General features: G+C 40.1%; 1 protein-coding gene across 8 annotated transcripts in view; it reads right to left on the bottom strand.

Moving 5' to 3' along the window:
* Positions 1-24,787, bottom strand: part of GLIS3 (GLIS family zinc finger 3) — a 533,844-nt gene that overhangs the window by 24,474 nt on the left and 484,583 nt on the right. For all 8 annotated transcript variants that reach the window (XM_043890929.1, XM_043890930.1, XM_043890932.1 and 5 more), the window contains one exon: positions 9,687-9,859. In XM_043890929.1, the coding sequence (XP_043746864.1) occupies positions 9,687-9,859 (173 nt within the window). The remainder of the gene's footprint in view (positions 1-9,686; positions 9,860-24,787) is intronic.

Below are 24,787 nucleotides of genomic sequence, written 5' to 3'. Positions count from 1 at the left end.
TTTACATTTTTATTACTGTTATTGTGAGGATTAAACAATGTAAGTGGAAGTAACCAGCATACCCAGAATCTGGTGCATGGTAGAAAAATAACAATAGTAATAAAAGCTCTAATTAACTGAACATACACTACAGACCAGGCATTATCTCTCAATCTTATACCAACTCTAAAAGAGAAATATCACTATCCTCATATTATAAACAGAATTTTAAAAAAAAGAATCAAAACAAAATGAACATAGACTCAGAGAAAGAACAAATGGATAGTCTGTAGAGGCGAGGGTGGTAGGTGAAACAGGTAAGAGAGACTCAGAGGTACAAATTTCCAGTTAAACAGAAGGCTAGAGCATAAGAAATAAGGTCAATAATACTGTAGGGGGACACAGATGGTTACTAGAGTTGTGATGATCATTTCATAATGTATGTAAATGTCAGATTTCATTACACCTGAAGCTGACATAATATTGTTGTTGTTTTTCAGATGCTCAGTTGTGTCGGACTCTTTGCAACTCCATGGATGGCAGCTCACCAGTGTTTCCTGTCCTTCTCCCCGTCCTTCACCAACTTCCATGGTTTGCTCACACTCATATCCATTCAGTTGGTGATGGCTCTGTCTTCCACGATGCCATCTCATCCTCTGTTGTCCCCTATACCTCCTGCCTTCAATCATTCCCAGCATCAGAGTCTTTTCAAATGAGTCAGTTCTTTGCATCAGGTGGCCAAAGTATTGGAGCTTCAGCTTCAGCACCAGTCCTTCCAGGGTATGTTCAGGATTGATTTCCTTTAGGATTCACTGGTGCAATCGCCTTGCAGTCCAAAGGACTCTCAAGTGTCTTCTCCAACACCACAGTTCAAAAGCATTAATTTTTCAGCACTCAGCCTTCTTTATGGTCCAAATCTCACATCCATACATGACGACTGGAAAAACCATAGCTTTGATTACATGGACCTTTGTCAGTAAAGTAATGTCTCTACTTTTTAATATACTGTCTAGGTTGGTCATAGCTTTTCTTCCAAGAAGCAAGCGTCTTTTAATTTCATGGCCGCAGTCACCATCTGCAGTGATTTTGGAGCCCAAGAAAATAAAGTCTGTCACTGTTTCCATTGTTTCCTCATCTATTGCCATGAAGTAATGGGACTGGATGCCATGATCTTAGTTTTCTGAATGGTGAGTTTTAAGTCAGCTTTTTCAGTCTCCTCTTTCACCTTCTTCAAGAGGCTCTTTAGTTCCTCTTCACTTTCTGCCATAAGAGTGATGTCATCTGTATCTGAGGTTATTGATATTTCTCTTGCAATCCTGATTCCTGCTTGTGCTGCATCCAGTCCGTCATTTTGCATGATATACTCCACATATAAGTTAGATAAGCAGGGTGACAATATACAGCCTTGACATACTCCTTGCCCAATTTCAAACCAGTCCATTCTTCCTTGCCCAGTTCTAACTGTTGCTTCTTGACCTGCAGACAGGTTTCTCAGGAGGCAGGTAAGGTGATCTGGTATTCTCATCTCTTTAAGAATTCTCCACAGTTTGTTGTGATCCACAGAGTCAAAACCTTTGGCATAGTCAATAAAGCAAAAGTAGATGTTTTTCTGGAATTCTCTTGTTTTTCCTATGATCCAATGGATGTTGGCAGTTTAATCTATGGTTCCTCTGCCTTTTCTAAATCCAGCTTGAACATCCAGAAGTTCTCTGTTCATGTATTGTTGAAGCCTGGCTTGGAGAATTTTGAGCATTACTTTGCTAGTGTGTGAGATGAGTGCAATTGTGTGGCAGTTTGAACATTCTTTGGCATTGCCTTCTTTGGAATTGGAATGAAAACTGACCTTTTCCAGTCCTGTGGCCACTGCTGAGTTTTCCAAATTTGCTGACATATTAAGTGCAGCACTTTCACAGCATCATCTTTCAGGATTTGAAATACCTCAACTGGAATTCCATCACCTCCACTAGCTTTGTTCGTAGTGATGCTTCCTAAGACCCACTTGACTTCATGCTCCAGGAAGTCTGGCTTTAGATGAGTGACTACACTATCTAGGTTGTCTGGGTTATAAAGATATTTTTTGTATAGTTCTTCTGTTATTCTTGCCACCTCTTCTTATTTTCTGCTTCTATTAGGTCCATACCGTTTCTGTCCTTTATTGTGCCCATCTTTGCATGAAATGTTCCCTTGGTATCTCTAATTTTCTTGAAGAGATCTCTAGTCTTTCCCATTCTATTGTTTTCCTCTATTTCTTTGCATTGTTCACTTAGGATTGCTTTCTTGTCTCTCCTTGCTATTGTTTGGAACTTTGCATTCAGATGGGTATATCTTTCCTTTTCCTCTTTGCCTTTCGTTTCTCTTCTTTTCTCAGCTATTTGTAAGGCCCCTCAGACAACCATTTTGCCATTTTGCATTTCTTTTTCTTGGTGATGGTTTTGATCACAGCCTCCTGTACAACATTACAAACCTCTGCCCACAGTTCTTCAGGCACTCTAGCAGATCTAATCCCTTGAATCTATTTGTCACTTCCACTGTATAATCATAAGGGATTTGATTTAGGTCATACCTGAATGGCCTAGTGGTTTTCCCTACTTTCTTCAGTTTAAGTCTGAATTTGGCAATAAGGAGTTCATGATCTGAGACACAGCCAGCTCTTGGTCTTGTTTTTGCTGACTGTATAGAGCTTCTCTGCAGGAGAAAAACATAATATTGTATACCAAATCTATTTCAATAAAAATAAAATAGGAAAATTAGATTCAGGACATTGCATGACTTGCTCATAAGATTCCAATCCAGATCTGCCTGACTCCAGAGACTTTTTCTACAGACTCTTACAGCTTTTTTCTAAAGCTCACTGTTTCTCTTCCTGTATCACCTTGGGCAAGTCACAATTTCCCCTTCTGTAAATCTCCTCTTCTGAGATAATATGACCAAATTTGGGGTATGTAAGCTAGAGGCTAGGAATGCTTTGAAAACTGAAAAGTGCTTTTGAAAACAAGGGACTTGCCCCTAAGGGCCCTGCGAATGCTTCAAAATCTCTCTTTCACAGGGCTGCCACTGTTCAGAACTTCACAGCTTGACACTCAGTACCAAATGTGCAAAATACTCATGAGGAAGAGCACTGCATTAAATTTCCCTTAATGCATAAGTGAATCATTAGATCATTCTATTTTCTCTAGGGAGAAGTCTCAGGCAGTTGGTAAGCACTGAATATCTAAAGAGACAGACAGGAAAATAAGAGGAAGTGCCCAGAGAAAAGAGGGGCCTTGAAAACATGATTCCAAGTCACAATTTTGCCAATGGCTTGCTCCAACAACCAGTTTAAGAAATCCTGGGCAAAATTTCTCTCTTACTCCTCCCCTTTTTACTAATTCATATTTATTCAATAATTTTATTAAGTATTACCATGTGACAAGCATTGTGAGGAGATACAATTCCTGTCTTCAGGACACTTAGAATTTAGTGATGATTACTTGATTCAGTCCTCTATTATCCTTATTGATATAGGAGTTTAATCTATGAGTGAGTGTGCTTGTATGTGCAGATGCTTAATTATATATGTAGATTATTCATAGTTTAGTTCTCCATAATCAGTCAAATGGCTCCTCTGATTAAGATGACCGTTTCATACACCTGTCATAAAACCCAACATGCTGAAATTCTGACTATACTCATAAACACTTAATTTTAACTTTTGTTTTATAGAATTAGCACACTGTCAGAATTTATCAAGTAGTAGCTATGTAAAATTGCTCTTGGGATAATTTTGTAGTAATTAAGTATATAAGAGCAATTAAGAATTTCCCTGGATTTAATCATCAATCCCTAGTACTATATAAGCATTAATAACATCATGGCTGATACCAAAAATTATTCCTGATTGTGACTGCTGTTGATCAGAATAACATGTAGTATACTCACTGGCTCATTCTCCTTGTGAATATGTCACAGCTTTCTCAATGAAGACTTTTACACGTTGATTTATTAGTCTTATTTGTCTTCCTGAGATTTCAAGGGGAAATTGTGATAGATGCTTAAGTTCTAAGCAATACAATTTCTAGACTTACTGCTTTGTTATTTCACAATCTCATATATGCAGATGTGACTAAATTTCCTGTGGGAGGGAAGTATGTTTATTGTCTCTACAATTTGCCTTAAAAAAATAAGCTTTAAACATTTATCACCATAAACCTCCAGAAATGAGATCAGTCATAGCTGTAACCCATAGGACTCTTCCGGAAAGTACCATTGCACAATCATTGTTAAGTAAACAGCCAACACAGAGGAAGAATTCAGCTTGTACCTGCCACTCCATTTCATTTAAGTATCAATGCTCTGAGGTTTCCTCAGTTTGAAAGGTGGTTGGGCTGTTTGGTAGGATAAGCCATTGACAACATGTTTTGTTCTTGGAGGCCTGCTGGTGTCTGGAAATGTTTTGTTTTCCAAGCGAGATGTAGAAATGCCACTAGTGTCTGGGAGCTGACTGGCATGCTTCTTTGGGGTCTGCAGGCAGGGCACACTTTAAATCATGAGAAGGTAGCTTATGAACCACGGGAGCATGGGCCGCCAGAGACAGCTCCTACTTCTCCCTGCTGCCACCCTGATATCAAACAGCTCAGGCTGGGGAGACAGTTTCATGGTTATTTCCTAATGAAATGATTTCTTAATGACTGGAAATCATGGAAGATGGAAATCTTTGTGTTGGAAAATGGCAACTCCAAAGGGGTGAAATGACAGCAAGCAGTGGAAAGTATAGAAACCTAAGGGAAGACAGAAGAGGGGCAGAAAACGAGGCAGAACCCTCAGAACGAGGCCTCTAGTCTCTACCACTGATTTCCAAGATGCAATCAATGTGAATGAACCTGTGAGATTGTTCTATTTTACAGATTAGATTTGTTCCAAAGCAGGGAGGGAGGCTTAATGGGGAGGGGAGATGTACATGCTGTGCTGTGTTTAGTCACTTAGTCATGTCTGACTCTTTGAGACCCCCTGGACTGCAGCCCGCCAGCCTCCTCTGTCCATAAGGATTCTTCAGGCTAGAATACTGGAGTGGGTTGCCATGCCCTCCTCCAGGGGATCTTCCCAACCCAGGGATCAAACCCAGGTCTCCTGCACTGCAGGCAAATTCTTTACCATTTGAGCCACCAAAGAAACCCAAGAATACTATAGTGGGTGGCCTATCTCTTTCCCAGGGGATCTTCTCACGCCAGGAAACAAACTGGGGTCTTCTGCATTGCAGGCAGATTCTCTACCAGCTGAGCTACTGGGGAAGCTCTAGCTGTATATACAGTTGCAGGAGACAAGGGTTCAGACAAGGGTTCAACCTTGAAGGTTGTTAAAATACTGTTCTAGGAATTTCCATGGCATTCTAACAGCCTGAAGTGAATAGGACATTTAAAAAGAAATTATCCATTAGTACCATAACACAATGTACAAATATCAACTCTCAGGCAACTAATCCAGGCAAAATGCTGAAGCTTGCCCGGGCAAGAGAATAGTCCTAAAGAGAAAGAAAAGACCGAAGAATAAGCTTACATGATTGGAAAGGGTTGTCCTTATGTTTACATCTTAAATAAAAGACTAAAATGTATTAGGAAGTTACCTTAGAGATGCCATCCAAACAGAGACCTGTAAATGCTATCAGCATTCAAATATTAAAAGAAAGACACCTTATCCACCTTACTAATGAAGACAATATGAATGGATGAAGTAGATGCAGAATCAACAAAACTGAGTTCTGGTCCTGGGTCATCCACTAGTTAAGGGAACTTGAAAAAGCAGTGTTATTAACCTTTTCACAGTATACCTTTTACAAAATACCTCTTAATAAATATATACATAGAGCACACAACATCTAAGCTCTTATCAATTAGTATGGCATGAATAAAACTCAATGGACCACATTTTCTTCATCTATTAGACCAAAGCCCCTCTGAATAATAACCTTTCATGGTTCTATGTAATGCAACAACATCTACATATAAGTGCATATTTCATGGATATATACACAAATCATTTATTTTGATGTGCTTTTGACATAGGTCGACTAAGAAAGTGGCTTGGAAATGTGGATTTCTTGTTAATGATGCCCATGTACTTTGCCAAGGCAGCAATGCCTAGACATTTAATACTCTTCCATGTCTCAGTTCCCATATCTAAAACTACAGTGATGACATTTTTCTCTGACTTCTACCTACTACAGGGAGCACAGAAAGGATGGGGGTGACAATGTTCATTAAAACCATGGATTTCTTGAAAGAAAGAATAAATACTCACTGCAGCAATCGTGTTAGCAACCCTGACACTGCTTGGAGCTTTAAAAATATAGTTTTATCAGGAATGAAGTTCCTTCTTCCCAAAATCCTATATAATACCATCAAGCAAACTAGTGCAACCAAAGCTGAAAGGCACAGTCAGTAACAGCAACTCATTTAGAGGATCTCTGCTCCCCTCGCCCCTAGCACTGAATCACCCACTTGAAAAATATTAGATCAATTTGGCCCTTATCCTAAGGAGTAGTTGATAAGAAATGGTCATGCCAAGAAAGTTTTAGAAAAATATTTTCAGAAAAAAAAAAAAGAAAGAAAAGCTTGGCAGAGGAAGTAAGTATACATCTGGGTCCCTACTCTTAAATCCTAGCAGAGGCCCAGAAGCTAATCCATGAACACTTCCTTTGCTAGTTCTTCACTGTAGCCACTTGCCCACCCTTCCTGTAAGAGTCATGATCTCCCAGTTTGCATAACTATATCTTGATCTCTTCCAGAAAGGCTTGTTGTATGTATTTATTTTAGAGCTGCTATTGTCATTGGCAAAGTCCACTGGGGTCCCCAGGAAAAATAGGACACAACCTAGGTGAGAAGATCAAGTATAATCTCTTCTTTTGCGTTTAGCTTCACTTGCCTACAGCGGGCCTTGCACTTAACATGTTGGATTAGAGCTCCCAGGGCAGAACTGCGGTGCCAGACACCTCAGCTTGGTGTGCAGTCTGCAGAAGGACTGAGCACAACACTGCAAGTCAGGATGAGGACGGCATGCCATTTGCAGAAATGCTGCACCGGACCTGCAAGAACTCCTCCCACCCTTCTTTAGGAAAGAACCCTATAAAGAAGCCCGGTTTATGGTCTTTCTGGGAGAGCCCATGCTATAGAGCAGGAGTTGGGGCCTCTCCTTTTATCAAAGAAGGAAGCTTTCCTTTGCTTCTGAAATGAACTCAGTCTTGTTCTATCGATTCGTACAACACTGGGCAGAAGGACCTTTGTTGGGGACCAACTAGGGAGGATTCATAACACTGTTAGCAGTTTCTTCTTAGTCAAGGGAATTTTTAACAAGGTGGAAAAAAAAAAACCCACAATTTCAAGCTTCAACTAAACTTGTGAAAATTCATTATTCAACTAAAAGTGAGAAATATGGCAGAAGAGTCTTTTGCTAAGAGGCGGGACAAAATGAGAGGGTAAATCCATTAATTGTATCTTGTTTCATTATTTGTTTGGTGAATGAGAGAGTGTCAATCCCTTTTTCAGTAAATACTTACTAAATGTCTACTCTGCATCAAGTATTATGCTTATCCTAAGGCTACAAATATTATTCCTATTCTCAAATAGTCTGATAAAGAAAAGGGAGTAGAAGGAAGAACATTAATTAATTAAGCTCCTACACTGTACCAAGTGCTTTCCTTGTTGAATCCTCATAACAACAGATGAGAGAAGATAGGTAAGACTTCCCTCATTTAATGAAAGAGAACTCAAGCTCAATAATTTGTCCAGAGTCACACAGCTGGGTAGATTGGTATTTGCATTCCAACTGGTCTAATCCCAAAAATTTTTTTAGAATTTCTTTAGAAAACAGAAAAAAAAAAAAAAAGACAGGAAACCACCCATTATCTTACCACCACGATTTAAAAACAACAAAAAACTGTTAATGTTTTGGAGAATTTCCTTCCAACTTTTTTTTCTACAAGTAGGTTAATTTTTGAAATTTTAAAATATGCTTCACAGTTGTAATCAAAGTGTGTGATATTGCATTTCATTGGAACTATGACACCACTGACTGTGAAATGCTCCATTATTCTATACAGCACCAGAAAGAAAAATGACTGCCAATTACACGATGCCACTGACTGAGATACATTCAGATTTTAGCAGTGTTAAAATATGAAGGTAAAAACGGTGTATCTTAGAATCAATGGCCTATTCTGTATTTCACAAAGCCAGAACTTCTGTTGTTTGCCTTCCACCCACAGACAAGGGTGGCTTCAGAGCACCTGGATCTCCCCCACATTAGAAGAGCTCCTTGTCAGGGTTGGGAACCCCCCTCGGAAAGTAGAGCGTTCTGTTTGTCTTTTTCACACATTCATTTCTTTACACATAGTGGGCACTTAAGGAATATTTCTTGGTTGAGTAAACACACAACTAAAGCTTGAGAAGAAATTTACTGACAGAAGAAGGTAAAAAATAATACCACAGGCCCAAGTTTTGTTGAGGATAGGGGGTTTGTGTGACTACTACTCTCAGGGAGAGGGGAGAGGTGATGGATTTCTTATCCAAACTGAGCTCCATAGTGCTCCTTTGTTCTGCCCTCTTGGGAGGTTATTCACACTTATTCATACACAGCTTGAATACTGATTTAGATTTTTGGGGGGATATCACCCATTAATTACAAGTAATAACTCATATAAAGTAAACTCAGGAATCAGCATGAGACAGATAGAGGAGAATTGAATCATGCTTCTCAGGTGCTGAAACTCTCAGTTTAAATATACAGTATCGCTTCTGCTTAAATAGAATGTGTATCTGTCCCTAGGAAGTAAAAGGCTATGTATATTTTCAGTCTGTATGATTTAACAACTCAACTTTCTATGGATGTTCACTAAGATATCTGCCTGAGTCAGCAAAATTGGCTCAAGTAAAGAAAAGAAATTAAGCTAAACTTAGTTCTCCATGCATGTTCTAGGTTAAATACATTTTGAAAACAATCGTGACTTCTCTTGCCTTCTTCCCTCTTCTTCCATGAATCCATCCAGTACTTATGTGTCTTTACAACATGTGAAGAACTGTGCTAAATTCTCAAAAAGAAGAACAATGGGTCAGAAAATTCTAACTTTAGAAAGAAGTTTACACATTACCAGGAAGACAAGTTTTACTCACAGAGAAGTAAACTACAAGTGAGCGAAAGCATATATTGTATCAGAAGTACAGGTGATATGCAGCCAGTTTAGAGCCAGGAGAGATTATGTCCAGCAAGGAGATCCGGAAAGGCTTCAGAGAGAAGTGCCATTTCATCTGGGTTCTGAAGGATGGAGAGGATCTGGGCATATGGGAATGGGGGCAAAGACCTGTGAGAGGAGAGGCAGGCACAGGCAAAAGAACCCCTGCTGTTGCCTTTTACACTGTTTATTGTCTGAGAAATAAGATGCTGTTGTTAGGACCTGTCCACAAGGTGTTAAAAGCCCTGGGTCAATGAATGGATCATTACCTTGGGCTGACCACTTGTGGGTATCCTAAGTCATACCATCTTAGGGCCAAAGCCAGGAAGATGCTACAAGATTTCATGCTGATAAAGTGTGAAATTTTAGAGGAAAGTCATGAAAGCCAAATCCTGGTGGTATATAACAGGACGGCTGAAATCTACAACAGGTAACTAAGACGCTTAATTAAAAGCAACAGCACAGAAGCACTTTTCAAAACTCAAGGGACTGACAGTTACTTGCTTACCATGGACATGGATTCCATTTGGTTGAAAAGAGCTTGTTTCTGGCTGATAAGACTTCAGGTGTGATCCTGAGGGCTGCTGGGTATGGGGAGGCTGTGTTCTCTGCATTATTGAAGAAGGAGCTGGAACTCTCCGGGGGCTAATGTGGTGAGGAGATGGAGCAGAAGGCGCAAACCTGAGAAAACAATTATAAAAGGAAACATGAGAGGTGTAAAATAGCAGGAGCAAAGACAAAGTCTTCAAAGCCGAATTCTAATTCCCTATTCTGACTGTATAAGAGCGTGACAAAAAGCCTTTTAAAAAAAATCTTAAGACTTTTCTCTCCCATTTTTCAACCACTGAATTCTCAATTGAGATATTGAGGGAATAAAAGAGATCAACAAAGGGAAAATCCAGTCACAGTCTGAGTTTGTCAAGCTTCTTAAAATGCATTTCAAATACTCTGGGCTTGATGAAATTCAAAGCACATCTTTTGTCAGACCCCATTTCCACTAATTTTTAGACCCGTTTGCATTTTAGGGGAAATTTGATTCATATATTTCTGATTCATTTACACTTAGCTCATAAACATTTTGTTTATGATTTTATTAAAGCATCTTTAGTCCTATTCTCTTTAGACAATATATTTTCTTTTGTCAAGTATAAATTAACTTACACCTCAAAGGTCAAGTGTGGTTTGAAATCCAGAACTCAGAGATCTGTGTAGGTTCTATGCTTGGCAAAAAACATTGCCCAAGGTGTAACAGGAACATGATTTGGGATATTTTTGCAGTCAGACATGCCAATCTCAGTAAGATTATTAGTAGTTTCTGAGGCAGAACATGCTGCTGCTGCTGCTAAGTCACTTCAGCCACGTCCAACTCTGTGCGACCCCATAGACAGCAGCCCACCAGGCTCCCCCGTCCCTGAGATTCTCCAGGCAAGAACACTGGAGTGGGTTGCCATTTCCTTCTCCAATGAGGCAGAACATACAGGTGTTTAAATAAAGTGATATTATCAACTAACCTGAGATATAAAATGATAACTATCCATTGATCTTCTAATTGTAAGGGAAATGGCAGGATCTGATTCACTAGATTTAAAATGACACCTTATGCTTCCTAACATTGAAGTTTCCTTGAAGTGTACTTGTGCGAACAATGTTAAAGTTGAGCAATGACCACAGACTATCAAAACTGTCAGGGGGAGAGGGGAGTCAGCCTTTGGACAAGTGTCTGTTCTCTCTCATAGTTGCTGGCATTCAAAATAAAGTTAACTTTCCTTTTCCAATGCCCCCTCCCCCTGCAAAAAAAAAAAAACAAACCTAACACTTGATTTGCCAGTTCAGTAGGTGGCTGGCTAAGTGTGATAGAGAAAGGAGCAGGGACTCTGTCAATGCAATGAAAGGAAGCATCATGATAATGAGCAGGGAAACTGTGTGAGCAGTGAAGTATTTGGTTGTCCTCCAAAAACTCAGGAGGTTGAAAAACTTCAACAGGCTGTTTCTGTGTAGAAAGGCAGGCTTTGTTTTATGACAACGTGTAGATGTCGCCATATGTATACACCACTTATTTCATAGAAACAGGTCACTTAATTTTCCTGGGCTTTTTGTGTAGGGCCATTGATAAATCAAAGGGAGGATGTTTCAAATCACAGTAGTTAACACAGTAGAGCTTCTACATTTGTATTGCTGCAGTAAGAAACCATGGGATGAAATCCCATTTCTCTCTGCATTCCCCTTCTTGAGGTCTGATGAGACAATGCAGGAAGATGACATAGGAACCAAGAGTGGAGGATTTCGAACAGTTATGGAGAAGAGAAGTCAGAGGCTGCTTAAAGAAACTTGCTGGGTTCGGATGCCTACTTAATCAAGAACATGTATCTTCCCTCTGCTGGAATAGAACAGTAACTCAGTGTTCTGTGCTTGATAAATATATATTCTCCAAGCACATCATCTTAACTGGAATTAGTCTGAAAAGAGGGCTGAGTGGCCCACTGCTCTGAGAAAAAACAGAGCAAGCTAACCCTGACACTATCCCCATAACTTCTATTAAAAACTTGCATGCCAAGATTCCCCGTATAGAGGCTATTTTCTTGGGGAACATGTCCTCAATGTTTCTCACAGGTCGCCCTCAAGTTGTGGAGAGAAAAGAGGAATTGTGAGACCACAGACTTTGGGGCTAGAAGAAATTCACACCACCAACCAACACCAGAATCCTGTGAGCAGAAGATCGCTAGCGGGGAGAGAAAGGGGTGGATTTGAATTAGAAGGAAACGTACATCATTGCTAAGTAGCCATCTTTGGCATCTCAAATTTGTTTTTGCGGGGGGTGGGGGGGGTGGGGCAGGGAAGAAGCAAGATTCTTTGGCTTCTTAATTGTATTTCTTTGTTTGGGAATAAAATATGCAACACGCTCTCGGTGGCTTTTCAGTCTCCTCTCCTGATAAGGACTCTGCCTGTTAACGACTGACAGAGCAGAGATGCATAGCTGGGGCAGGTTACAGTATTTAGAAGTGTGATCTTAGTACCAATAGCTTGATGGAGGAGAATAATTTTATTTCACAACTCCCTCCTCCACAGCACAATAAATCTAACTTGTAAATAAAAGTTTGATTAATAAAGAGTAGAAAATGTGTATGGGGAAGGGGAAGGAGGCAAAGGGCTGTCAGCAATATAAAACTTTCTATTTTTGTAATTTACGATGATGTGACTAGCATGAATTATGATTACTAGTTATAAAAAAGTAGCATAGTCAACCAACTAAAAGAACAGAGTTCATCTGAGCATATTAGGAGTCATCTAGAATGTTAATTTCTTACAACAGACCCCTGTATCTATATTTAGATTATATATCTATATATAAATTATATATCTATACATCTATCCAGAAAGTATATAATTACATGCTAATTACAAATCATTCTTATCTATTCAGTCACACAAGTTTCACACTCAGTCATGCTGTCTTGGCTACCACATATTACTTACTATAAAAGTAATGTTGAACAAAGAAAAAAAATGTGAAAGTACACACACAACAAGATTTTAGCATAGTCTATCTCAGAAACCTGGGGAGAATAAAATAATACTGAGGCCTCTGCTGACCTTACATTTTGCTTTTTGCTACTTCAGGCTGGGTTTTACTCCATGTTATTAAAATAAATAAGATTATATGGCATAAAGTTAATATAATCTCAAAATCTAGTATGATACTCTATATAAACATTAATAAAAGTTTAAATATATACCATTCTAAATGAAATAAATGCACACCTAAAGTAGTCTTTGCTTTTCATGAGCCATGTTTCAGTGGTTTGGGGGAGAAAAAAAAAACCCTAGAAAGGTTTCTGCAAATATTTATCTATACACACCTTGGAAATTGTCTGATTATTTGGGGATATGTACTCGGTTATGCTCCTTCCCTTCTGCGGCCTGCTCCCCCTTTCTGTTCACACTGAGCTTCCCCACTTTGCAGTAAGGTGAGCCAGAAGCAAAGTGCTCTCCTGTACATGCAGTACTCAATCTTAGATTGTTTCATAGAACAATAGGCTCCAACTGAAACATGTAGAACTGGTGAAATTCATGTGCAGAGAAATTGCAAATGGCAGAAAAAGCAGATGGATGTCATAGAAGAGAGATGGACGAGAAGTCAGATCCCCTTGGCTTGGAGTGTGGCTCTACCCCTTACTATAATAGCTAGCTAATTTTGAATAAATTCCCTGACTTCTCTCAGTCTCAATTTCAAGTGCAAAATACTCTCAACTCTTACTGGGGTGGGGGGTGGGGAGTCATAAAATCTGAGATAACATATTCATTTACTCATTCATGAGGTATTTATTGAGCACCAACCAAGCTCTTTGGGTGCATTGAGTGAGTGAAATTCATACAGTTGTGTCCGACTCTTTGCGACCCCATGTACTATACAGTCCATAGAATTCCCTAGGCCAGAATACTGGAGTGGGTAGCCTTTCTCTTCTCCAGGGATCTTCCCAACCCAGGGATTGAACCCAAGTCTCCCACAGTGCAGGTGGATTCTTCACCAGCTGAGCTACAAGGGAAGCGCAAGAATACTGGAGTGGGTAGCCTATCCCTTCTCCAGAGGATCTTCCCAACCCAGGAATCGAACTGGGGTCTCCTGCATTGCAGGTGGATTCCTTACCAACTGAGCTACCAGGGAAGGTGCACTAGAGATACAGTAACACATGACCCTGAGTTTATGGAAACTCTACTGTGGTGAGAGGAGGCAGGCAATGAACAAGTTTAAATCCACAAACTGTATTAAGCTAGAAGAAAGGAGTACTACAGAGAAAAACAAAGAATGGAAGGTGAAGGGTGGGAAGGTAACTATAAACAATTTTATATTAGGTATCAAAGTCCTTTAAACAATGAATGTTTGACATGGCTTGGATGATCAATACATGTTTATGGAATGACTGCTCTGAACAGAGGCTACATGTAAGGTAGCTCTGATTTAAAATATACCCAATGCTTAAGAGCTGTCTAACACAATAGCATTGTGTTAGAATATCTATTAAGCTCAAAACAAAACAAAACAACTTAGGACTCTTTTCTCCTTTGACTATTTCAATATGGAAAGAGGTTCAAAGGAAGTGAGGCATTTACTTATCTGGTTAATTTTCTAGTTCTTTGGAGCACTTAGTTGTGGTTTTCTGGCTTTTCCAACAAGTTATCCTGAGCTCACAAATCCATACAACCATAGAATATTTGAGGTGAAGGACATTGGTGCACCATCGTATCTGGCCCAGAGACATGAAATGGTTTGCCAAAGTCATGCAGTTACTTCTCCAGATACCACTTTATCCCAATAAGGTAAGACATTTTCTAACGGAGATGTAAAGCAAGGTAGAGAAAGTTGAGGAAGCATGGAACAGGACTCCTGTGAGCTTCTGAGGTTTTCCTCCTCACCATCAGGTGATGAGGATGGGCGGGGGGTGGGCATCAGCAAGCTACTGCCTTTAATAAATCTGATTATGTGTTTCCCAGTTTGCTTTGGTGAAGTCGCTTGGTTCTAAAATGGGGTTCTTTGTGCCCAAGCCAGGCTTATACCTTGAGTCTTTCCAACTGGATAGCTCCTTTCAGTTACACTCTCCCTTATGTATAAATCCAAAATATTTCTGTGTCAATTAACAATTGTGTTTCTTCAAACAAATTTTATTAATAGGCTGTGTTGCAAACCAAGCACATGTCATAAAATACGCCTCACTTTTCTTCATTTGTATTGTATATGCAAGCAGTGCTGGCAAGCGATGTGGAACTGTGTGTTTTAGCACTGCTTTGGGGGTTAACACTTTGAAAAGAGGTGTTTACATGATCAACTAGATTAATATGTGCTTGGATAGTTCGCCCCCTCCCCACCTTCTTTCTTCTATGAGGGTTATAGACCTCCCAAAGAAGGAAGAATGCATCGGAACAGCTAGTTTCATTGTATTCACATGAAAAATATTATTGATTTGCTGCCAGGGAGTAGAAATAATGAATAGAAACTGGTCTATGGTAGATTTGGGGGAGGTATTCTTTATTCCCCCAAAGAATTGTGGGGTATCATCTGTAGTGGTTTTAAAATTCATCTGTGAAAACTAATCAATGAAAAATGGCTTTAGCAGTTGGCTGACTGCAGAAGGGGAAAAAAGGAATCCTTTTCAAAACCTAAAAAGAAAAGCACAGTTTTAAGGATTTCACATCTGATTTAACATCTAAACCCCCTCCCCCCAATGATAATACCCCACTTTGTATAGCCAGACAGCGCTCCATTTTAGTAGACTTTAGTGGTCTTTATAACAATTTATGAATCACTTCATGAATTCCTGGCTGACTCATCTGGGTGACTATAGTATCTACTTATACTTCCCTTCTGTCTCACAAAAGAGACACTTGGACTCAGTTCAATCCAGATTTGTCCTCGAATGAATCACAGCACGTTACTGGGGGAACTGCAAATTGAATTCTGCTTCTGAGACAATCAAGACTAGCTTTCAGAAATGAAGAAACGGCCTTGGGGAAGTGTGGGTAATTGCAACACTGTCCATCTGGGCAGGACCGAAGCAGGCCAAGAGCTGTATGTTCATCTGAGGACTCGGTTCCAAACTACTCAAAGAGCTGAATCCATCCCCTGGAAGGGCTTAGTGTTTTTCTCCTTACAAGAGTCTGGGTCAATATTAACCGCAAATAATTTATCAAGTTGGATGAGTTTAAGGCTAAAAAATAACTGCCTGAGTCTCCACAAAGCATGACAAAATGAGGGCTGTGAAGTTGGTCATAGGTGAAATGATCATCGAGGCTTTTTAAAGAAGCCACATATATATTATAATGAGGGAAATAGAAAGGATGGAGTGTTCTGCAGGAAAGCTTCTCCACTTGGGTTTATGGAGTAAGTTATAAGTCAAGAAAACAAAGTATTCAATGCCCAAGGCAGAGAAGAGTATTTTTTTCTGTGCACAGGGCAACAGGGTCTATGGCATCACACTATTACTCCCCGGTGGAAATGCAAAGCGAAGGGGAATGGACACCCAGGCTATGTGACAGAAACAAATTATGCAGGACGCATTTAACCAACAGCCAGGCTTTTTGGAATATCTTGACTGCAGAATTGGCTGTGACTTGGTTGTTTGTCTTATTTCAGAATCTGATGTGAAGGGGAAAAAGGAAAGAAAAGTCTGATTCTGCCAAATCCTCTTTACAAAAAGGTGCCAACCAGAAGAACATTTATCCAGAGTGGTCTTAGACATTTCATGTCAAAAATACTGCTGTGGAAAAAAGTTCTGTAGTGATGTCATCCCTTGGGCAGCTCTGAGGAGGTCAAAACAACGGGATTAACTCATGGTCCTGTGGCTAAGGGAAGGCTTTCTCTTGTTCAGCAGTGTTAGGCACAGAGTTCAGTCTGCCTTGCAACAGAATGCACCGGAGGAGAGAAAAACATTCAGAAGAGACAGGAATGAGAATGCCAGATGAGAATGAGGGGAAAAGAGTGATTTTTGTCCAAACAGGAGAAAGCAAGGTATAGGTAGATTAAAAAATGGCTTCTTCCGGGCCTTTCTCATGGTCTCAAACTGCAAACACAAGTCTCTTGACAACATCAGGACTTTTAGAACTGACATCCAATGCAGTACTCTTGCCAAGTACAGCTGGGTGCCTTTGAAAGCCACTGCTAAATGAGACCTCAGAAGTCAATATAATCCATAAATTTGAAAAGAAACTAGGTGGGTGGTGGTTTGGTCAGTAATAACATGTGCTGTTTATATGCATTTTTTTCCTTCATCTGAAGAATGTCAGGTTACTACTGTAGTAACCACGAATGAATTTTTAATACCTTCTCCTGAAGATGAGACTCAATAATTGGCTACAGAAATGAATTAAAAGAAACATCATATATATAAAAATTCACAGAGAAAGGTTCAGTTCAGTCACTCAGTCGTGTCTGACTCTGCAACCCCATGAACCACAGCACGCCAGGCCTCCCTGTCCATCACCAACTCCTGGAGTTCACCCAAACTCATGTCCATTGAGTCAGTGATGCCATCCAACCATCTCATCCTCTGTTGTCCCCTTCTCCTTCTGCCCTCAATCTTTCCCAGCATCAGGGTCTTTTCAAATGAGTCAACTCTTCGCATCAGGTGGCCAAAGTATTGGAGTTTCAGCTTCAACATCAGTCCTTCCAATGAACACCCAGGACTGATCTCCTTTAGGATCACCTGGTTGGATCTCCTCGCAGTCCAAGGGACTCCCAAGAGTCTTCTCCAACATCACAGTTCAAAAGCATCAATTCTGTGGTGCTCAACTTTCTTTATAGTCCAATTCTCACATCCATACATGACCACTGGAAAAACCATAGCCTTGACTAGATGGACCTTTGTTAACAAAGTAATGTCTCTGCTTTTTAATATGCTGTCTAGGTTGGTCATGACTTTCCTTCCAAGGAGTAAGCGTCTTTTAATTTCATGGCTGCAATCACCATCTGCAGTGATTTTGGAGCCCAGAAAAATAAATTCAGCCACTGTTTCCCTATCTATTTGCCATGAAGTAATGGGACCGGATGCCATGATCTTACTTTTCTGAATGTTGAGCTTTAAGCCAACCTTTACATTCATCTCATGACGCTCTTTAGTTCTTCTTCACTTTCTGCCATAAGTGTGGTGTCATCTGCATATCTGAGGTTATTGATACTTCTCCCTGCAATCTTGATTCCAGCTTGTGCTTCTTCCAGTCCAGTGTTTTTCATGATGTACTCTGCATATAAGTTAAATAAGCAGGGTGATAATATACAGCCTTGATGTAATCCTTTTCCTATTTGGAACCAGTCTGTTGTTCCATGTCCAGTTCTAACTGTTGCTTCCTCACCTGCATACAGGTTTATCGAGAGGCAGGTCAGGTGGTCTGGTATTCCCATTTCTTTCAGAATTTTCCACAGTTTTTTGTGATCCACACAGTCAGTCTTTGGCATAGTCAATAAAGCAGAAATAGATGTTTTCCTGGAACTCTCTTGCTTTTTCAATGATCCAGCGGATGTTTGCAATTTGATCTCTAGAGAAAGGTTAGGGCTTCCCATGTGGCGCTAGTGGTAAAGAACCCACCTGCCAATGCAGATGTAAGAGATGTGAGTTCAATCCCTGGGTCAGGAAGATTCCCTGGAGGAGGGCATGGCAATCCACTCCAGTATTCTTGCCTAGAGAATCCCATGGACAGAGGAGACTGGCAGGCTATGGTCCATAGGCTTGCAAAAAGTTGGACACTACTGAAGCAACTTAGCATGTGCACAGACGGGTTCTTGGTTCTTATAGATGACAAGAGCATTAAATCCTCAAAATGCTATCATTTTGCATTTCCAGCACCTCATCCAGTACTATGCAAAGATAATGAATGCTGACTGTTGCTGTTGAAGAAATACTCTGTTGAGACTATTGGTTCCATAGACATGGTTCCCAACTTAGTGTCAATTCTTGTGTCCAGGTAGATATCTTTGTCGAACTGGTGTGAATGGCCAGCTGAGTATTTGTCCAGAAACCAGTTTCTGAGGGGAGAATATCTTATTCAAGAGAACAGTTTCAGCCATTTACTCTGAGGAAGACGATTAAAACAGAGAAAAGTTTTACTCCTTGCAACTAAACAGAAAAGCAACTAAAGACTATTTCTCAGAAAAAGGAGGCTAACCCAAAGACTAACGAAAAAAGACTAACCCAAAGAACTTTGTCTCTCGGTTTCTCTTCGCCTCAATAAGACTCCTCACCACTAATAAACAAACAGTCCTTCACCTACAAAAACATACACAGTTTCTCAGCAGCCAATTTCTCCAACTGTCTCCACCTGAGAGGGGAAAAGATGATGTTGATTTCCAGATCACACTGTTAAAACATTAAGCAGAGGATTTCCTTTCCAGCCTTTTCTATATCAGAGATGAGGTACTTTGTAATGTGGATATCTTGACTCGGGCTAGAATGGTTTGTGGGCTTTCACTTTAGGAATTCTGGCTCTATATAACTTGCTCTTTCAGACAAAGTATATGAAAAGAACACATTGCATACATCTGAATACTCTAATGGCTTAGTGAACTCCATGTTGCTTCATGCTAAGGCATTCAAGTAGAGATTTCAAGAAAAAGAATTCTATTTTACCTCAAGCCTTCCTTGTTACTGTCATGACTCACTTTCCTGACTGAAAACCCAAGGGGACTAAAAAAATACCATCTCAGGCTTCACATGAAGTGGACCTGTTTGGAATGCGGGAACAAAACAAAGATGGCTGATTTGGCATTCAGAGGTGAAAAAACTCCACTGGCACTTAAAAATTATAATTCCTTTTATAGACTTTCTAATAGATAGTCTGTGATGTGTGTTTACAATTAATTTGAAAACAAGGAAATAGAGCATTTCAAAATTTAAAATCCATGGAAAACAGTCTGATGTGAATGAATATTTGAACCACAAATCAAGCTATTTGTTTGGTGGAGTAACACACAAAAGCTAACATCAGCATCTCCTGCTTTGCCATGAAGTCACACAGAGAAGAATGTGGAGATGGGAAAGCATCAGTCATCTGTTCAGGATTACTGCTGCCCTTCACACTAGAAAAAGGAGCTTGGACTTTCTTCCAAGAATGGTGGGAACACAGATGTCAGTAGGAAACCCTCAGTGATTCAATTTACCCTTTAAGGGAAGCGCTTGTTGTGGTGTGGAGCCGAGACCATGTGTGTGTTGGGTGAAGGTAGAAGGTTGTGGGTAGGCAAGACCAGATGTTGGAAAACCAGTTAGGGGGCTGTTGTACTTGAGATAGAAGGGGATAGCGGTGAAGTAGGTTTGGAGGAGTAGAGTTGATTAGGCTTAAAATGTATTTGAAGGTAGAGCTAAATTAGGCTCATAAAAGTTTGGCAGACAACACAGACGTTTAAATTAGAGATAGATTAGAGAGGACTAGGGAAGCTAGCTCAGCAATGCCTTTGTTGTTTTACTTTTCTTCCAAAGGAACCATTCAGAATCATTGGGTAGGTAAGAAGAAAGTAACAAATATCACCAATTTCCTGGTATGGGTGACTTACTGGGAATGAATCTGGGTGGCATATTTATAAGAAGCTATTATTAATAGTAAAGTGAATATCACTGTGAGAAGAAAGCTCATTCCAAAGGCCTATAACCCAATTGGTATTTTCCACAGAGGATGAAGCATGGCTGTGGTCATGATCAATATTTAAGAAGTTTTAAGACTGGTGGGCTGTTCTGCCCTGGAATAAACATCAAGAAGTACCAGAAGTTTCCCACAGATTTAAGGAAAACAAAACAGAAAAAAGGATCTCAAGCCTTTCCAGTCTAAGATCCAATGCTGTAATCTCCATTATCTAGGAGACAGAATAGGATATTGGAATTTTCTTCCTCTTTGTGCCTACAGCATCAACATCAGAACAACTTTCATTACATTTAATTCTCAAGTAGACGTGTGGGGTGGGTGGATTTTGGACCTCACCTCTCTTAATCTTGAATATCTGTGTAAGTCACTTTTCTAGAAAGAAATTGACCCCTTAATGGGAAGTGAAATGTGGATAACTGTCTTCTGAATAGAAAGGGCTGAAACCCAAAGAATGATGTTCGTGACCTGGCATTAGGTGAGCATCCTATCAAATCATTCATACACTCTTAATAATTTCTTCTTTTACTGGGCCCAGAATATGTTCTGAACTCTTGCTTGATGGATAATAGGATATGGAGGCCTTTGAAATGTATACCAGAGTCACCAGGGTACCTGTCTTAGCCAAATACACGAAGCCTGTTCTCAAGATAAAGCCCAAACTCCTTATAGCAGTTCATGAGGCTCTTCCAACATTTATTTATGAAGCTCCACTCTTGCCTGCTCTCACTCCTCTTAGTTTATAAAATATATACATATATATATATATGTCAGGCAATATCATACATCATATATATACATATACGGTCCTATAGACCTTCAGATTTCAAGGAGACATTTCTTCTTCTATTTCTGCCTCCCCAATTTTGGTTAGGTGCCTCTACCATCTCCTGTAGCAACCCTTCCTAACATCCTAAATTATGACCACCAATTGACCTGGTTAGCTCTCACAGGACTGGGTGCTTAAAGACTGCAGGACTCCCATCAGTCTCCTTCATCACATATCCTCAGTGTCTAGTATATTGCACTGGTGCCCAAACACCAGCTGACTGACTCAATAAATGAATGAACCCCAATGCTAGGGTTCATTTTGATAAACTAATATTTTATACGATACTTATGATCTAGCCATTATTGCACACATAATAGAGGATTAAAATGAGAGAGAAAAGATTAAGTGTAGAGAGGGAATGCTGTGTATATGTCTATGGAAAAGGTGAGTGGGTGAAGATATCCATGTTCCTGTTTACTCAGGAAGTTCTGGAAGGGCAATACAGCAAAGTAGGCCTAGTTTGAGCTATTTAGATGCTACAGATGTAAATATGTGAGAATAGTTAGTATTGAGCATCTAGTATTAAAGACCACAGGAAAGCAAATGGAACCTTAGCAAAGGCAAGACTCCCAGCAATGTGTGTATGCATGAACATTTGTATTAAAATAACTATGAGTGCCTGATGAACTATGGACAGAGGTTCGTGACATTGTACAGGAGACAGGAATCAAGACCATCCCCATGGAAAAGAAATGCAAAAAGGCAAAATGACTGTCTGAAGAGGTCTTACAAATAGCTATGAAAAGAAGAGAAGTAAAAAGCAAAGGAGAAAAGGAAAGATATTCCCATTTGAATGCAGAGTTCCAAAGAATAGCAAGGAAAGATTTAAAAAAAAAAAAAAAAAAAAGCCTTCCTCAGCGATCAATGCAAAGAAATAGAGGAAAACAACAGAATGGGAAAGACTAGAGATCTCTTCAAGAAAATTAGAGATACCAAGGAAGCATTTCATGCAAAGATGGGCTCAATAAAGGACAGAAATGGTAAGGACCTAACACAAGCAGAAGATATTAAGAAGAGGTGGCAAGAATACACAGAAGAACTGTACAAAAAAGATCTTCATGACCCAGATAATCACGATGGTGTGACACTCACCTAGAGCCAGACATCCTGGAATGTGAAGTCAAGTGGGCCTTAGAAAGCATCACTACAAACAAAGCTAGTGGAGGTGATAGAATTCCAGTTGAGCTATTTCAAATCCTGAAAGATGATGCTACAAAAGTGCTGCACTCAATATGCCAGCAAATTTGGAAAACTCAGCAGTGGCCACAGGACTGGAAAAGGTCAGTTTTCATTCCAATCCCAAAGAAATATAATGCCAAAGAATGCTCAAACTACTGCACAATTGCACTCATCTCACACACTAGTAAAGTAATGCTCAAAATTCTCCAAGCCAGGCTTCAGCAATATGTGAACCGTGAACTTCCAGATGTTCAAGCTGGTTTTAGAAAAGGCAGAGGAACCAGAGATCAAATTGCCAACATCCGCTGGATCATCGAAAAAGCAACAGAGTTCCAGAAAAACATCTATTTCTGCTTTATTGACTATGCCAAAGCCTTTGACTGTGTGGATCACAAAAACCTGTGGAAAATTCTGAAAGAGATGGGAATACCAGACCACCTGACCTGCCTCTCGATAAACCTGTATGCAGGTGAGGAAGCAACAGTTAGAACTGGACATGGAACAACAGACTGGTTCCAAATAGGAAAAGGAGTACATCAAGGCTGTATATTGTTACCCTGCTTATTTAACTCATATATAGAGTACATCATGAGAAATGCTGGGCTGGAGGAAGCACAAGCTGGAATCAAGATTGCAGGGAGAAATATCAATAACCTCAGATATGCAGATGACTCTTATGGCAGAAAGTGAAGAGGAACTAAAAAGCCTCTTGAAAGTGAAAGAGGAGAGTGAAAAAGTTAGCTTAAAGCTCAACATTCAGAAAACTAAGATCATAGCATCTGGTCCCATCACTTCATGGGAAATAGATTTGGAAACAGTGGAAACAGTGTCAGCCTATTTTTCTGGGGCTCCAAAATCACTGCAGATGGTGACTGCAGCCATGAAATTAAAAGAAGCTTACCCCTTGGAAGGAAAGTTATGACCAACCTAGACAGCATATGAAAAAGCAGAGACATTACTTTGCCAACAAAGATCCATCTAGTCAAGGCTATGGTTTTTCCAGTAGTCATGTATGGATGTGAGAGTTGGACTGTGAAGAAAGCTGAGCGCCGAAGAATTGACGCTTTTGAACTGTGGTGTTGGAGAAGACTCTTGAGAATCCCTTGGACTGCGAGGAGATCCAACCAGTTGATCCTAAAGGAGATCAGTCCTGGGTGTTCATTGGAAGGACTGATGCTGAAACTGAAACTCCAATACTTTGGCCACCTGATGCAAAGAGTTGACTCATTGAAAAGACCCTGATGCTGGGAAAGATTGAGGGCAGGAGGAGAAGGGGACGACAGAGGTTGAGATGGCTGGATGGCATCACCGACTCAATGGACATGAGTTTGGGTAAACTCTGGGAGTTAGTGATGGACAGGGAGGCCTGGCCTGCTGCGATTCATGGGGTCACAAAGAGTCGGACACGACTGAGTGACTGAACTGAACTGTACTCTATAGAAGTATGCAGGTTAGACATGATGTAGGACCTTTGAGAACTGAGGTCACCACCCTTCGGACCAATGAATCAAGGGGAGTAATCCTTTCTAGAAACTCCTCCAGGATAGAAACAGGATTAGGTAATGAACCCCCTTTCTGAGGCATTCCCCTCACTGATACTTTTTGCTTGTTAAACCCTCCTTAGGATCTACCACTGTGAAGAGAAGCATAGGAAACCTGGAGGTTACAAGGAAACTTTAGGTTCCTGCCCTCAGAGAACTAATAATCTAGTTAGCAAATAGACACAAGTTGGATAATAAGGACCCAGTGATTTAACTGGGGAGCTGCAAGAGGCAAATTGAGTATTAAGCGAAGCCCAAGGCTGATAACATTTAGTCAAGGATGATAAGACATTGAGAGAATATGCTTTCTGTCTCTTTACACAGAGAAAGATCCTGAATTAAGATGAAGAAACAACCAAATTAAGTCAATGAGCAGGTTGATTTGACAAGAGCAAAAGAACTTTACATAATTGCAAAGATATTACATAGAAAACAATGTCTATTTTTAACCCATTGGCATCCAGAAAAGACACAAAATGTTCCCAATGGTGAATTAGAAAATGCTGTCTATGACGACCAGCCCTGGTTACTCAAAGACACAGAAAGACTGCACATACATCAAAGTACCTAGAACTCTAGCAATATTACATCTGATATGAATAGAAAATAGTAACTCTTCCCAATACTTCATATGGCCTCAAGAACTGACATTTCTTAATTGGTTAAGGTATTTAGACTATGTTCTCAAAAACCGTCCCTACCATTCTTTGATGCTGAGTCCTAGAGTACTAGTACTAGAGTCCTGAGTACTAGAATGTATTCTCTTCGGGGAAGAGCACATCCTTTCCTTTTTTTAGTCTTCTCTGGCTCAGAGGTGGGGCTCATAGGAAGCCCTTTACATGTCACTCCACTCTGGTAAATCCACAAGTCCCCTACGTCTGTCACTTGTACTACAAAGCACACCATATTTGTGGCCTTCTTTGGAATGAAGAGAGGCATGCT

Source organism: Cervus elaphus, chromosome 29, assembly GCF_910594005.1.
Source record: "Cervus elaphus chromosome 29, mCerEla1.1, whole genome shotgun sequence".
NCBI lineage: Eukaryota > Metazoa > Chordata > Mammalia > Artiodactyla > Cervidae > Cervus > Cervus elaphus.
Note: the sequence above shows the minus strand (reverse complement) of the source record. Positions and strands in the feature narration are given on the sequence as shown.